Below are 15,226 nucleotides of genomic sequence, written 5' to 3'. Positions count from 1 at the left end.
TAATTGTTATGGGTCAGCCTTTCTTAATATATCTAACTTGAAATTTAAAAGAGTATATCCAGTAAGTGCGAGTGCAAACGCAAACCAAATCTGGAAATCAAATCGGGAAGATTGGGAAATCAAACCTGACTATCGCGATTTATGGGATTTACGCACAATTACAAATGAAAAACACTGATTTAAAGAAACCCTTAAACTGGAGTTTAACAATAAAAATAGGGTAACTCAAAGTTTGGGGGCTACTTAAGAATTCTAAAAATTTTGGGGGTTCCTGAACCTTGGAGGACCCTATGACGTCCTATCAGTAAGACTTTGTCAACTGTTGACAAATCGTTTGGCATTGCTCATTCACAAAATAAATACACGTCAGATTTCTGGAATTGCTGATTATGGAAAATTAAATCCACCTTGGTTTTTTCATTTTTGCCTATTTTTGCTTTATTTTTTTTTCTATGTTATGAAAATAATCTGACAGAAATTAAAAATTACACTATATTTTTGAAATTTTGTACAGATATGATATTTCCACTAATCTAGAATGATAACATCACTTGCTTCCTTTTCTGGAATGACAGCAGTGTCGCTTTGATGTTTCGTCTGGGATGACAACATCGCTTGTTGTCTTCTCGGTTGTCTTTTTTCTTTGTGATTTCTTACAGTCATTCAGAAATAATTTTCTTATGTCCATAGACTTTCTTTCCATAGGTTTCTTTGAAGCAATGTTCTTTTCAGGTCATATTTTTCTTCTCCAAAATCCACCATGAAATCATCACATAATCCTTGCATACACCAATCTGAATCAAGCTTAACAATGGAATAATAGCAATGTTTTATCCTTTTTATTTTTAGCCTGCAAAAGTAATGCCATTTTGTTTATGACGGATGAGTTTGTCCAAAAATATGATGACAGCTCATCAGATGATATCATACCAATCAGTCCACAACTGAAGCTGCTTAATGACTTTGATTATGATTTTGAGATGCAGACAATATACTTCATCACTGACTCGACCTATATCTACTCACTCAATATCATCACTAAAGACACAAAGGTAGCAAAAAATAGTGACCAAGCAATTTTTAAATTTGTCTTTTGGCTTGCAGAATTGTTTCAAGTGTTTAATTTGAAGAAAGACTGATTCATTTTCTATGAAAGGCAAAAAAACATTATTAGGGTTGTTGCAGTACTTTTCATCTGTGGAGCTGTAAATGTACAACTTTTTCAGGCTGTTTTTTTACCAAAACTTTTTATCAAATTTAGCTCTTGTTAAAGTCTGCCAATGAGATTCATCATCTAGCTGTGGACTGGGTGACAAAGAAAATCTATTTTACGGACAACCGAAACAGAATATCAGTTATCAATAATGATGGGTCAATGCTGAAAGTTCTCTTTCAACGAAAAATAGCAACTCTTAGAGGGATACGTGTTTCACCAAGACATGGGTAAGCATTCAAACTTTCAAAATAATCTTAGAAAACAATTATTTTGTCATATTAATTGGCTTTTCTTGACAAAGTTTTTGACACAATCACTTCCATATTGTTGTATCAATTCAGCTTTATAATGTCTATTTTTTCAAAAATTGAATTAAAACATACCATCATTATTATTTAGGATGGATACATTCAAAGAAATTGCCTTAAATCATCAAAATTCCTATCAGAAAGTTGTTTTTCTGACAAATAAAAAAACTTTTGATTTTTTTTAGAAAGTTATTTTTTCCACTTTGCTTTGCTGAATACAAATTTAGAAAGTCATATTTTCATTATATAAACCCATCCATATTTTTGATTCTGTTTTGCCTAATATAAAAAATATTCTGGCAATATTTATTCCAAAGTTATCAGCGATAATACCTGTCTTAAATTTATTCATGATGTTCAAATGTAGTAACTGTTAAATTAAATTTAGCATGTATCACCCTTCACTTGCTTTTTTAACCTACCACAGAGGTCCTTTAAATTAACTGATGTTTGTTCATTCACCTGTTCGTTTGCCATTTCTTGAGATTGGCTTGGTATTTTTTTCCTTTTTTTTGCATAGTGATATAAAATGGTAATTTTTATTAAATATTTTATAGAAAACTATTTGAAAACCTGATTATATTCCTGATGAACTCAATGTGTTGTTGCTTTAATTTTGTAGGTACCTATTCTTCGCTGATGCAGGGGATGATAAGAAAATTGAGAGAGCAAACATGGATGGATCGAATAACATGGTTGTTGTAAATTCAGACATTGGTCTACTTTCTTCAATATCTGTGGACCCTTTGGATGATTTGATTTACTGGGCTGATGTTTGGGAAGGCAAAATTGAAATGATTAATATGGATGGAACAGGTCGCGAAGTTATAATGGAAATCCCAAGGAACATTTGGGGTGCTATCAGTTCATTGGCTGTATTCAAGGAAGAAGTTTTTTTGACTTCATCAGGCAGTAATCAAGATAACGTGGAAGCTGGAATATTTCGATGTAATCGTACAGTTTTGGAAACAACTCAAGATTGGTTCAACTGTTCAATGATTATTAAAGGGTTACCTTTTTACTCTGCTGCTAAACCTTTCGGAAAAGGCTCTCAAGAATCTAGTAAGTATCACAATCTGTACATTGTAAGAATTTCTTATCGAAATGATATACAAAAAGGAAATTGATAGTAAACTGCAGATTTTTGGAGAGTTATTGCCCAGAATAATTCTAAAAAGCTGATTTTGAAAGTTGATTCTTGGGAAAAATTATTAAAACCCACTCTTCACATGATGAAAATCCTTCAAAACATCTTGAAAAATAATTTTCAAATACTCGCCAGGTTGATGGAAGTACAGTAAAATAAGTCAGATTTTACACTTGGTCAACAAAACCAAGCGACCGTAATGCAGTGGTAGAAAATGTGGCTACGGTTTGCAAGGTTGTGGGTTCAACCCCCAGCTGGGTCATACCAAAGATTCCCAAAATGGTACTTGATGCCTCTCTGCTTGATGCTCAGCAATTAAGAGAAGGATCAAGGGTAAGTGGAGCAATCCAAGGAGAAAGAGTGGTGCCCTCCCCTACCTTCGGGTAGATAGCTATCGAAAGAGGAGCATTCAGGTTACCTCCGACTGCAGTAGCAGACTTACTTACTCATCTGCTAAAATTTCTTTCCCTGAAGTCTCTTTATCACTCTTTCCTTCCACCAGTACAATCACCATGTCGATATAAGAAAGGAGGATGCAGTCAATTGTGTTTACTGAAACCTTTGGAAGAGAAGAAAAGATATGCTTGTGCTTGTCCCACTGGATACAAGTTATTGGAAGATGGCGCATCATGCTCTACATGTGAGTCTCCATTTTCTCTTCTAGTCATCTCATCTCATCTTTATTGGTGACCCACCATTTAATTTTGTCAAAAGCAGTTTTGTTGTAATAACTGCGATTTTTGAATTTTTAACCCCTGAGATATGGCAAGGGTAGTAAAAAAAACTTGCCAAGATATCCAATTTTTTGTTAAATTTTACTCTGATATTCGGAGTTTTTTGTTTTTTAGACACCTAACCTTGAAACTTTGTCTAGAAAGCATTTGTTTCTTTTAACACAATTTAATAACACAGTGAGTTTCGAAATTACTAGTAAAATGATAGATATTGAAAAAATACTTTCTGTCTTTCTTCTTATTATCATGCTTTACAAAGTTAAGTGAAACAAAAATAACATCTATCATCTGCTATAATGGCTCATGTAATGAACTATCCTTTAATAAATGCTTATATGTTTTTTCCAATTTAAAGCTTTCTCCAAATTTCTTGTATTTGCGACACGGCTGGATTTGAGAGTGGTATCGTTGGATGTTCAAAACAAAGTGGATTCCATTCTCCCTGTCGAAGTTTATAAGAATATGAAAGCTGTTGACTATGACCCGGTCGATAAAATGATATACTGGACTGACGACCTCAGCTATGGTGTCATTCTCCGAACATTTGTTAATGGCTCAGGTTTGTTCTCCTACCTCCTCTCCTCCACTTTCCTTTAAACAATATGTCATTAATAGAAAGAGCATTCAAAACTTTTTCAAAATCTTTATCTATTATAATTTTCACACTATTTAAAAAGTGATTTTTATCTATTTAAGCTATTAACTTCTGCTTCAAAATTTATATTGAATAAAAAACTTTCATTTAACTTCAAGCACAACAAGGAGGTTTCACTCAGTATGTTTTTCCCTCCGCTAATTATTTATATGCAACAGAAATAATTTAATCAATTTTCAGTTGTGGAGACAGTGATACCCAAAGGTTATACAAAACCAGATCACTTGGCTATTGATTGGATCGCACGAAATCTTTACTGGACTTGTCCTGAATACAAGAAGATTTATGTATCGCGATTGAATGGTTCTTCAAGCAAAGTGATCATTTCTGAAGATTTAGAAGAACCGCGAGATATTGTTGTCGACCCGGGAGATGGGTGAGTTTTTCTTTGTTCTTGTGATATTTTATCATAGTTTAGTTAATGAAATATTTGTTGTATATAGAATTCTTTTATTTGGGCTCGGGATGCCTTGTAAAGGGTACAGGAACAGCCTAGATCAAAAGTAATTGGACCTCAGAAGATTGTTGTTTTTTTGTAAAAAATGTTCCCATCAAGAAATCTATTATTTCTAGTAACCCTTATCCTTCAAATGTATTCATTCTCGAATCTTTCCTCACAGGCGCTTGTACTGGAGTGATTGGGGTGAAGAAAATCCCAAAATTGAATCTGCGAATTTAGATGGTACCAATCGTACAACGTTAGTCTCTCAAGACATCAAATGGCCAAATGGTGTTGCTCTGGACTACAAACGAAGATTTTTATATTGGATTGATGGTGGTACAAGCAAGATTGAGTATTATAGTTTGACTGAGAAGAAGAGATATAAACTGGAGGTGGGAAGTCCTCACGGTTTTGGCATCTCCATCCTCGGTGATGTGATTTATTGGACTGATCGACAACAACGCACTCTCTACCAATGGGATGTCAACACAAAACTACAAGAAGAAGTCAGTTTTTTTTTCAAAAATATTTATATTGTTGACTAAACATTTTGATTTTGCTTATGAGGAGCGACCTTCCTAGGTGTGCTTTTTACGAGGAAACATGATGTTTTCTTCGCTGTAATGATTAATAGTTTTCGCTAATCTTTCATTTCAAGAAGAATTTCTGCTCTGATCTTTTCAGACGATTTACAATGTGCCAGACATCAAAGGTATCAAAGCTGTGGACACCAATCTCAAATACGGTGACAATCCATGTGGGAAGAATAATTTTGACTGTAGTCATCTCTGCTTTTACAAACCAAGTCATGGAGCTTATTGCTCCTGCCCACCTGGCTATTATCTTCGTGGAAACAAAAAAGACTGTAATGGTATGCTACCCTTTATTTAGATTCTTTCTGCTTTTTAAAAATTTCCATCGGTTTATCTAAATGTTCTTTCAGAGGGAAAAAAAAGCAACAAATCGTTGGATTTCGATTTATGTTTAGATTTGTGTGAATTTATGAGAAGGAAAATTCTTTTTTAAAAACTTTCTCTCGATTCTCATGAACGGTTAAAACTTGAAGATTCTTGATATTGTGTTAGTCTTCATACATCAAACTACTATGTCTACATGACTTCCTGTATATCTTCAAAAGTAGCCTATTCAAATAACTCAACTACTCATTCTTTTAAACCATTTCTCATCTTAGCAATTGACGGCTACTTGCTTTGTTCGACGCACACCTCCATAAACATGATCTGGATGGATTCGCCAGAAACTTCACCAACGCCTAAGGTTCTAGATATTGGTATCACACACATTGCCACACTCTCTCAAATGAAACGTGTGTTATGGGTGGAAGAGTCCGAAGACGGTAATCCAGCCTCCAGCGCCATTCGAAGTGCTCCATTGAACGGTAGTGCAGTCAAAGATGTTATCCAGACAGGATTTTCAAGTCATATAGGTGGCATCGCAGTTGATTGGCTGAGCAAGAATGTATACTGGTCCCAACAGAAGCTGCGAAGGATAGAAGTTTCTAGATTGGATGGAAGTTATAAACGAATTGTTGTTAATGATATCGGTGGGATGATCACTAAAATAGCTATTGACCCGACTATAGGGTAAGTTCTCTCGTTCGTTCGTTCTTCATTGACTACCTCTTGATTACTTTTAGACCTGTATTGAAGCATGTACAATAGGGTGGAACGAAGAACTATTTCATCCGATGTATTATTATGTGGACATAGATTCACTGCGCTGAAACGAAAAATCTACCCTTGAATTTCTCCAAGGCGCTCTGGTGTTAACTAAAGCATTCCTTTTCACATAATAGGCAAATGTATTGGTTACAATCGAACAAAGGAGAGACGTACAGTGTGTACCGAGCACAATTAGATGGTTCATCGCCACAACCTTTGAGCACGTTCAAAGAAAAACCGTTCGGATTGGCAGTGGATGTTGCGACGAATCGTGTTTATTGGTTGACGGAGAAATTTATCGCTACTGTATTATGGGATGGTTCTCAAAACAAAACCATTTACAGTACAAAAGCAACTTCAACCGGTGGTGGACTAGTCCTATTCAAAGACCACCTGTACCTCTGCGAGATTGAACCTGTCCTCTTGAAACCCACCGTCGCTTCCATCCACAAAGAGACTGGGATCAAGAAGACCATCAACACCAAAATCACTTTTTCTAATCTTTGTCACGATATTTCGGTATACCATAGCAGTCTTCAAAAAGGTGAGTCGAATGTGTGGATGATGTGTGTTTTGTTAGGATAATCATTTCTCTTGTCGTCCATGTTTGTTGCATACAGTAAAGTATCTTTTGATAAAATAATGCCGGGAAAGTGCCGTTTTTTTAGACTAAGAATTTGAATCAAAGTTAAAGGAATAAATTTCATTTTCTTATTACGCCAAATATAATTTTTCTTGTAGGTACGAATGTATGCACATACGACAATGGTGGATGCGAACAATTGTGTTTCCCATCCAATATGACGTCACGAACCTGTGGATGTCAATCGCACTTCACCCTCAACGTGAATGACAACACTACTTGCTTAGGTGAACAGATATTATATACTCAAACGAAGTTTCTTTGACAAAAACCTAGATTTTAAAATCTACTTACAAGCATGCATTTGAGAACATTCATTACTTTCATGTGCAATATGATTCATCTTCATTTCTCTGATTTTCAGGAGCAACCTTCAGTGATTATAACTTGTATTTCTTTCTTATCTCGACCCAGGCCCCAAGACATTCCTTCTGGTCAGCCAGAAGAACAGCATCGTTCGTTACTCTCTCGCCGACAAGTCCAACATTGCAGTCAATTTAAAGTCAGTTCACCCCGACATCGGTATGGCTCGATACAACTTGAAAACACAAACCATCTATTGGATCGATTATAATCAGAATGGAATATTTTATCAGTCTTCGAAAGGTGAAATTCGTCCATTGGATCTGTGCGATCCCTACGCAAGACCAGTGAAATTCACAATCGATTTCTTGTCAAATACTTTGTATTGGTCCAACGACACCAATCCTGCCATTTCATACGTTCGATTGGATGCCGATTGGACGTTGAACGCTTCTGCACGTTGTGGAATCGTTTTTCAAAATTCTAATTTTTATCCGACCAAGTTGATAGCAGTACCTGAAAGAGGGTGAGTGATTTTAAGTAATAATTTCACCATTTCAAAGCTCGGATCTCTGTACAGCTCTGTAACTCTGAATATGTATATTATAATAATAGTACCGTAGGATTTCTAAACTTTCTAACACCCGGCAAAATATTCCTGGTGCAATTTTGAAATCTTTGCGCTGTTTTTTCCGTGCGGTCAAATAAATGCGTAGGCAACACCCTAAGACCTTTACATGACCACGTAAAAGATTGAAGCTACTACCCAGAGGCGTGGTCTTTTTCCGTTGTAAAGAGGAAGGAAGAAAGCTGGAAATGCAAAAGTTTTGCAATCCTACTTATACTTCTCAGAAACTTTTTAAGAATACTCTCGGGTACCTGATAACCGGGGGGGTTGGAATAAGCGAGGGGGGTTGGAAAAAATCTCAAAACTTGATTAGCGGTGGGGGGTTGGAATAGAAATGTCCTGGGTGGAAAATTTTTGAAAAGGAGGCTAAAACAGCAGAATTAGGGCAAAAGAGGGAACTTTCAAAAGCTTTCCCAAAATTTGATAAGCGGGGTGGGGGGAGGAGGGGTTTGGAATAAAAATAAATGTCCTGGGTGGAAGATTTTCGAAAAAATTGATTAGCGGGTCCGCTAATCAATCAATTTAAGGTTCACAACATTTCGTGTACTAAACTGACTTTTACTTCTCAACATTGCAGACTGATGGTGTTTTTCAACGAGCGATCGCGTTCAGTCAACCCCACGGAACCTTTCAACACGTTAGAAATCATTTCAATGGATGGAACAAACCATCGAATGCTGGTCAACTTCACCAACCTCTTTCGATATGACATCACCGTAGATGCAAGCAAGGAGCGTGTCTATTGGCTACACTCAAGGGAAAAAATTCACATCAATACCATATCTTTAAAAGGTGAGACTTCAGTGTACAGGAACTCCGACTTAAAGCTTTGATTTTGAATTCATTGACAAACAACTTTATTAAAAGTCAGTTGGCTGAAACTCTAGACATCCTTCGTGTCATGGTATGTAAATCGTTTAAGTTTTAATACGGTTTCTTTACCCATAACCTTACTTGAAGCCAATCAGCTGTTGTTGTGAAAGTGAGGTAATGCCAGAAGACATTGCAGTGTTGCATATGGTGTAATATCAAACCATTAGGTCTGCACGAAAACCGTAAGACATTTACTCATGGTTGATGTTATTTCTTCATAGGTACGGATTTGAAGATGAGTTTCGAGCTGAACCCGGAGCAAGTGGAAGTGTTAAACGTAGCTGTGTTGGACGATACCATGTTTTGGATTGACCGAGGAAAGGCGAACGGGCGGGATGAATATCTGAAATGGCGGACCCTTCTCCCAACGCCCGACAAAGGAATGGCACCTATTTATTCCAATAAAGATTGGGACTACTCTGGGACGAAAGATTTGGTTGCTGTGCAACAGGACCGCTTCAATGGTATGTTTCCTTGTTCTTCGTTTTCATGGTGAGGGCATGTGGACGTAGTGGTCACACGTTGTGTCGTTTGAGCATTGAGTAATTAACCCTTTTCAGAAATCGAAAATTTTACTTTTTCAATCCTCAACTTTAACTTTGAGAGGCTCCCGTGGTCTCAGTTTACTCCTCTATGCCCAGTATATTCTTAGTTGGCAGCGAAAATGTGTTAACACAGAGAATGGGTGATGAATATAACCTTTATTGATCTGATCATTTCAAGTGCAAATCCTATTCTTGTTATGCTTATAATTGTTATTCCTGTTAATGAAGACGTCTATTGAATTTTTTATTCAGAACTGCATCCTTGTAACATTAACAATGGTGGTTGCAGCCATCTTTGTTATTCTGTTTCCATGACACCGTTGCTAAGCAAATGCGGTTGTCCCCTTGGTTACGGTTTTGTAGACAAAGACAAGAAGAGATGTCAAGGTATTGTCTCTGCTCATCTTCTCGTTTGTGTTTTCGCTCAAAAATATTCATTTTTCATTATTAATTACTTCAGAGTAACTGTTTGCCCCCCCCCTATGCTTACTAACTGATTTTTGGAAAATCTTTACCCCCGTTCCTTGTCACTTAGTACTACCATTACTCTGGGACAAAAGATTTGGTTGCTGTGCAGCACGACCGCTCGTTTTAGATAAGAGATTTTCTCGCCCCTGCTGCTAATACCGTGATCATTTCCTTCACTTTTGACAGAATTGAGAGAGGCGGATTGTTTCGTCAGATGCAACGGACGATGTCAAAAGAACGCCACCTGTAGTGAACTGAAACCATGCTTCGATGAAAATCTTGATTGCTGTGAGTCAGCTTTTTATGAAGGAGGGAAATAGTAGGCCTGATTTGTGAAAATATCATTAAAAACGTGCAGATCTGGTACAAAACATCAAATTTGGAAACGTTGCTCCTATACCCTATTGATAAATTGGAAGGGCGGTGATAACTTTGAGGGTCACCCTTATATTTAGGCCAACCATTCAAAACCTAGATTTAATCATAACGGTCATTTCTTTATGAAAACTTCATACTCAATTAAGCTCTAAACCATTTGTATCACCTAAAAGCTCTCCAAAAAACTGTATAGAAAACGAAAAACCTTTCCCTTCCCAATTCAACACATTTTACTAATTATAAATGATATTGTTTCACACCAAGTTGCCGTATAAGCTGATATCATTTATCTTTTTCCTTTTTGTCCATAGCTCTTTGTGTTGGAGTGAATTTCCAATGTTTCACTGGCTCATGTGTTGTTCACCAAAGTCGAATTTGCGATGGAAAGAAAAATTGTCTGCATGGTGAAGACGAACAAAATTGTCCTACACCACCAGGTCAAAAGAGTGATATTTTTTTGAACCTGACCAACCTAAGGACTGCTATTAATTGTAAACAATGAATGGTTTGCTCCTTCATCCACTCTTCTCCTTAGACCATGTTCAGACGTAACGGTTCCGTTCCGTTCCGAAACAGTTCCGGAACAAGTGTGAACGTCAAAAAAGAAGACGTTACAAAGCAAAACATATCGAAACAGTTTCGCTCCACTTTTTTCATCGGAACGGAACTGCTCCGTTTTCTTCGTCCGAAACCAATATGAACACACTCGATCCGTAACGAAAATTGTACCGGAACGAAACGGAACAGTGACGTGTGAACATGGTCTTAATTAACAAAGGATAAGGAATTATTATTTAAAACATAAATGATGAAATTAGCCAAAGCATACAATTCGTTACCAGAGCTGTAGTATGAAGACATGTAAATGAAATATTCTCTTTCTTTTCTTTTCATTACAGTTCCGCCTTCCACCACCACCATCCCAACTACAACGGAACCCATTATGTACATCACTGAACACCGGACAAGCATTTATACGGAATACACTGCAGGCATCGTTTCAGGAGCTATCTTGACCTCTTTTGTGTTTATCTGTGCTTTATACTTTGCTTGTCGCCTGCGTCAAAAGAAAGCTGCCATGCTAAACAGCGCCAAAACGGAAAACCTGCTTCGCGAAGCAGCATCTTTCAAGGTCACACATTCCAATAAAGAAACGGTGAATATTTTGACACAAAAACAACTTCAGGAGAATTCGTCCGGTCTTATCACTGATTCGGTGTTCACCGACTCGTACGCTTCAAGTAGTGACTTATCTCGATTGCAGCAACGGATCACGAAACAACCCAGCTTCAGCATGCGATACGTCACCGGATCCTCAACAAACGTTACAGACACGAACGTCGCTCCTCCTTACAACCCTCCTCCGACGATCGCCTCGTCGGACGGAATTTCGTTAGCATCAATCAACGAATACACGCATCCTGATGACGTCATTACTGATGAGGAGGATGATGACGTCATCAGTGAGATCAGTAAACTAACTTTAGGTTATATTCCAGCACCCCCTGCCACGCCTATTTATTGTCCGAGTGAAGTAGACTCGTGTTTGGTATCGGCGATGGACAGTGTTTCTGTGTGTCAGGATAATGAACCTCATAGACCTTACACGCGTACGAACGATTTATATGACCGTCGTCGGCGTAAAACGAGCCGCGCGGACAGTCGTTCATGTTCTTGTGACGATCATTCAGCCATGAGCGGCTTCTCTCAAAGTACAAATCATAGACCGTCCGTACCTCCCTGTTCAGAATGCTCTTACTGTTCAACTTCAGACATTTATTTACCGATGGGCGGTCGCCTGAAACCGCCCTCTTCTTATCATCCGCCGAGTATGGTATCAGAGGAATCGGCATACACAAGCAGGACTTTACCTAGACATTTACGCCCTGGCTCTTCAAGGCCGCTACTACCGTCTCTGGCAAGTGGTATATCTCGTTGTTCTTCTGAGACCAGTATAGTAACGGTAAGACATAAAGATGAATTACCGTTTGTTAACGAGAATGATATGACCGGCAATTATTATAATGAATACGGACCACCCCCTTCTCCAGGAGGGCCGTCGTCGCCAGTTGAGTTTCCGCCGGATATGAACAATTTTGAAGATTTTGTGGAAGAAGAAGCTTTGGAAAACGATATTTTAATGGAACCGCCGCGTTGATCTGTATTCTATGAATATTTTTATGAAGTGAAGGGTTTTACTGGGAACGTCAAGTAGATGTTTTTTGAACGTCTCAAAGAGTTGTTCAAGCTAATTTTTTTATTATTTTCAAGAAGATAAAATATTCTATTTAGGGCTGAAAAAAAGTATGTATATCCAATATATTTTGTTTGTTTGTCTATAAACACTGTAAATATTTTATTATACCGCGATATGTAACTTTTGTTGCTTGTTATTTTTTAACTTTCACTTATTTTTTTAAGTTATTATTTTATTGTTTTTAATATGTTAGATAATTATTAGTTAGTAATAAGTTAACAATATCACGCACGATCGTAATTTGAAATACGCATCTCCAAAAGAATCACCAATAGCGTCTACTCTTAAAATATTACAATATTGCTCCATTGTTTTTCAAATGAACAAAACATCGCAAATTATCCATCACTTTGGAATCTTTCCTTACCTAGGGGCATTCTTTTAGCCGTGCGTTATTTCACTTGTCGTCATGTTTTTAATTATTATGCACTTTTTATGCAATGTTTTATTTTTATACTCATATGATTGGCGTTATACCAAAGCACTGGCCTATTCTCGACACTATTATCAGTTATATGATGTTTTTCAGATCGTAGTGACTTGGTTCCTTCTGAGAAAGCCTTATGACGGTACGGGACTTTCATGCGTAACCTCAACAAAATGACAGTTCTTGAATCACAGCCGGAGATTGAGCATAGAAATTAAGAAAAAAAATTCCATATATTAGGAATATCCCTCTAAGGATCAACGTCTCTCGAAAGAGACACGTGCACATAAAAGTGTCCACCGCCTAAGACATCTAGACTTTTAAACATGAATTTATGAATCCTTTGAAAGCACAGATTTTTCAAACGAACAGTAATGTAACAGAGTCTAGTTTGAAGGTAGCTTGGCTTTAGTATTAGTGAGCCACTTAGAGGATGTTTCGTGCCATGCCAATCTCAGTGCAGTGCGATGCAGATCATAATCATTATATTTGTGTATCATTATTTTTGTGCATAACACTACCATACCATAACGGACGAAAGAAAAAAATATTAAATGACGTTATAAAGAAATTTTTGATGTCTTTCTTACATATCATATCTGAAGGTCTTATAAATATTTTCTATGTTCATTTTTTAGTTGCTACCAACCTTTTTTCGATCCTAGTCCTTTTTTCGCATCTATAGACAAATAAAAAATGTGTCAAAATAGGATTGAATCGAATTTCCACATTCGGTACCAGATAAGGCAAAATGGAACCCAGAGGAGGCTGTAAGCTTTTTTGACTCAATAAAGTTCGATAAAACATAGAGGTAATAAAAGTTAGATGGAGTAACAACTTTTCTGTAATAGCCAGACAAGTCATAAAACTCTTTAGAAATTTCTTTCAGATCGGCCTCCTTTGATTACCAATCCTTGATAGCAAAAATCAAAGAACTAAAGTAAAGTTATTCTGTCCAACGAAACCTCGTATTTTTAGGCTAAATGCGAATTTTTTTCGAGTAATAATTTCTTCTAGTTTTAAAAGAAGTTTTTAATAATAATCTTTCTCTTTTATTAGCCACATTCCGTAAAAGGGCCTGGTAACTAGCTGTAGGGACTTTTTCGAGTATACACCCGGCACAGTGACAAGCCGTTACTAGCAACACTCAAAATTAGAAGGAAAAAAAAAAAAAGTAATGGGAGGATGTCTGCCGTGAGTAAAATTCGCGAGGAGGTTGATTCATACTTTCTTGAACATTTTCTTTGCTTTAGTGGTCAAGAGACTTTCAAACCAAAGATATTTTGTAATGATTTTCTTTTATAAACCTTTTTCAACATTCTGCCATATCTTATAGTCTTTGCTCAAGTTTTCATAAAGTTTTATGAGTGAAAATTCTACCTTAAATCACTTTTATTTTTAGTTTATTGGTTTCGAAAAGACTTTATTTTTAGAAAATAATGGCTTCTGATATAGAAATAAATAAACTGAAATGCAGCTCATGTGTAAATTTGAATAAGATTGGAACTTTTTTCTTGATGCTACACAAGAAAACAGTCACTTCTGGATCTGTCACTAACAACGGTCAGTGGCTGGTGGGACGTGGTATGATTTCAACTCAACACATGATTATTAAAAGTAAACTGATTCTAGAATTTGGTAATGGACACTAAAATGGAGCTCATGTGTAAATTGGAACAAGATTGGTACTTTTTCCATGAGGCTACGCGTGAAAATGGTTATTTTTGGATCGGTCTCGTTTAACGATTGGTGCGGTGGCTTGATTTTTCAAACTCGACACATAATTATTTCAAATCTGATTATTGGAATATGTTAGCGGAGACTAAAATGCAGCTCATGTGTAAACTTTAACAAGATTGGGACTTTTTTCATGATTCTACACATTAAATAAAATGGTCAATTCTGGATCTGTCGCATTAAACAGTTGGTGGCTTGATTTTTCAAACTCGACTCACATACCGTCAACCGTCTCTAACTTGGGACGATTGGTCGAAACATGGGACTGTTGCATATCTGGTCTGTATTTTCACTTACTGTAAAATCGAAAGAGAAATCGTGTATTTTTAAATACGCCTTTCCTTAACTCAAATCAAATGACTTTGGAAGTTCGGTGAAATGGTGGCCGAATTGCCGTCCCATGTTTTTTCAGATAGTCCCAAGTTGGAGCAGTTGATGGTAATTATTTAAAGTATATAAACTAATTCTGGAATCTGTTAATGGCACTAAAATGCAGCTCATGGGTAAATTCAAACTAGATTGAACATTTCTCATGGTTGCAAGGCATGAACAGTGAAAATGGAAATTTATGGAAAAAGCTGACCTTGTGAAAAAAGATGAACAAATGAAAATGAAAACACAGGTTCATTTCTAAACAAAATAGAAAGGAGCCTTTTTAAAATGTGGCCTGATGTGGCTGATGTTTTGATGTAGTTTAAAGTAGTTTTGAAATTTTTTGAGTTTGTAAAAGAGGTTATATGGTAAGTTAATTATGTGTGTCTGCCTGGGTTTTGATAGTCTGTC

General features: G+C 36.7%; 1 protein-coding gene across 1 annotated transcript; it reads left to right on the top strand.

Moving 5' to 3' along the window:
• The first annotated feature begins 818 nt into the window (after nucleotides 1-818).
• Nucleotides 819-12,596, top strand: LOC136819995 (low-density lipoprotein receptor-related protein 6-like). Its single transcript, XM_067076229.1, has 18 exons — nucleotides 819-1,052; nucleotides 1,262-1,443; nucleotides 2,147-2,586; nucleotides 3,174-3,311; nucleotides 3,761-3,964; nucleotides 4,241-4,436; nucleotides 4,681-5,008; nucleotides 5,187-5,373; nucleotides 5,695-6,106; nucleotides 6,319-6,728; nucleotides 6,926-7,054; nucleotides 7,242-7,656; nucleotides 8,336-8,550; nucleotides 8,853-9,095; nucleotides 9,429-9,563; nucleotides 9,831-9,932; nucleotides 10,334-10,459; nucleotides 10,922-12,596. The coding sequence occupies exons 1-18, from the start codon at nucleotides 876-878 to the stop codon at nucleotides 12,178-12,180; spliced, it is 5,298 nt and encodes a 1,765-aa protein (XP_066932330.1). The 5' UTR covers nucleotides 819-875; the 3' UTR covers nucleotides 12,181-12,596.
• Nucleotides 12,597-15,226: the final 2,630 nt, after the last annotated feature.

This window comes from Clytia hemisphaerica, unplaced genomic scaffold (genome assembly GCF_902728285.1).
Source record: "Clytia hemisphaerica strain Z4C2 unplaced genomic scaffold, Clytia hemisphaerica genome assembly, whole genome shotgun sequence".
In the NCBI taxonomy this organism is placed as follows: Eukaryota; Metazoa; Cnidaria; class Hydrozoa; order Leptothecata; family Clytiidae; genus Clytia; species Clytia hemisphaerica.
The sequence above is the reverse complement of the archived record's forward strand: the minus strand, read 5'-3'. Positions and strand labels throughout refer to the sequence as shown.

Bases quoted from the DNA above. Each gene is read 5' to 3' on its own strand.
- LOC136819995 (XM_067076229.1), top strand. From the start codon at position 876: ATGACGGATGAGTTTGTCCAAAAATATGATGACAGCTCATCAGATGAT. The intron at 3,312-3,760 runs GTGAGTCTCCAT...TCCAATTTAAAG, and splicing joins TGGCGCATCATGCTCTACAT to CTTTCTCCAAATTTCTTGTA. The intron at 9,096-9,428 runs GTATGTTTCCTT...TTTTTTATTCAG, and splicing joins GCAACAGGACCGCTTCAATG to AACTGCATCCTTGTAACATT.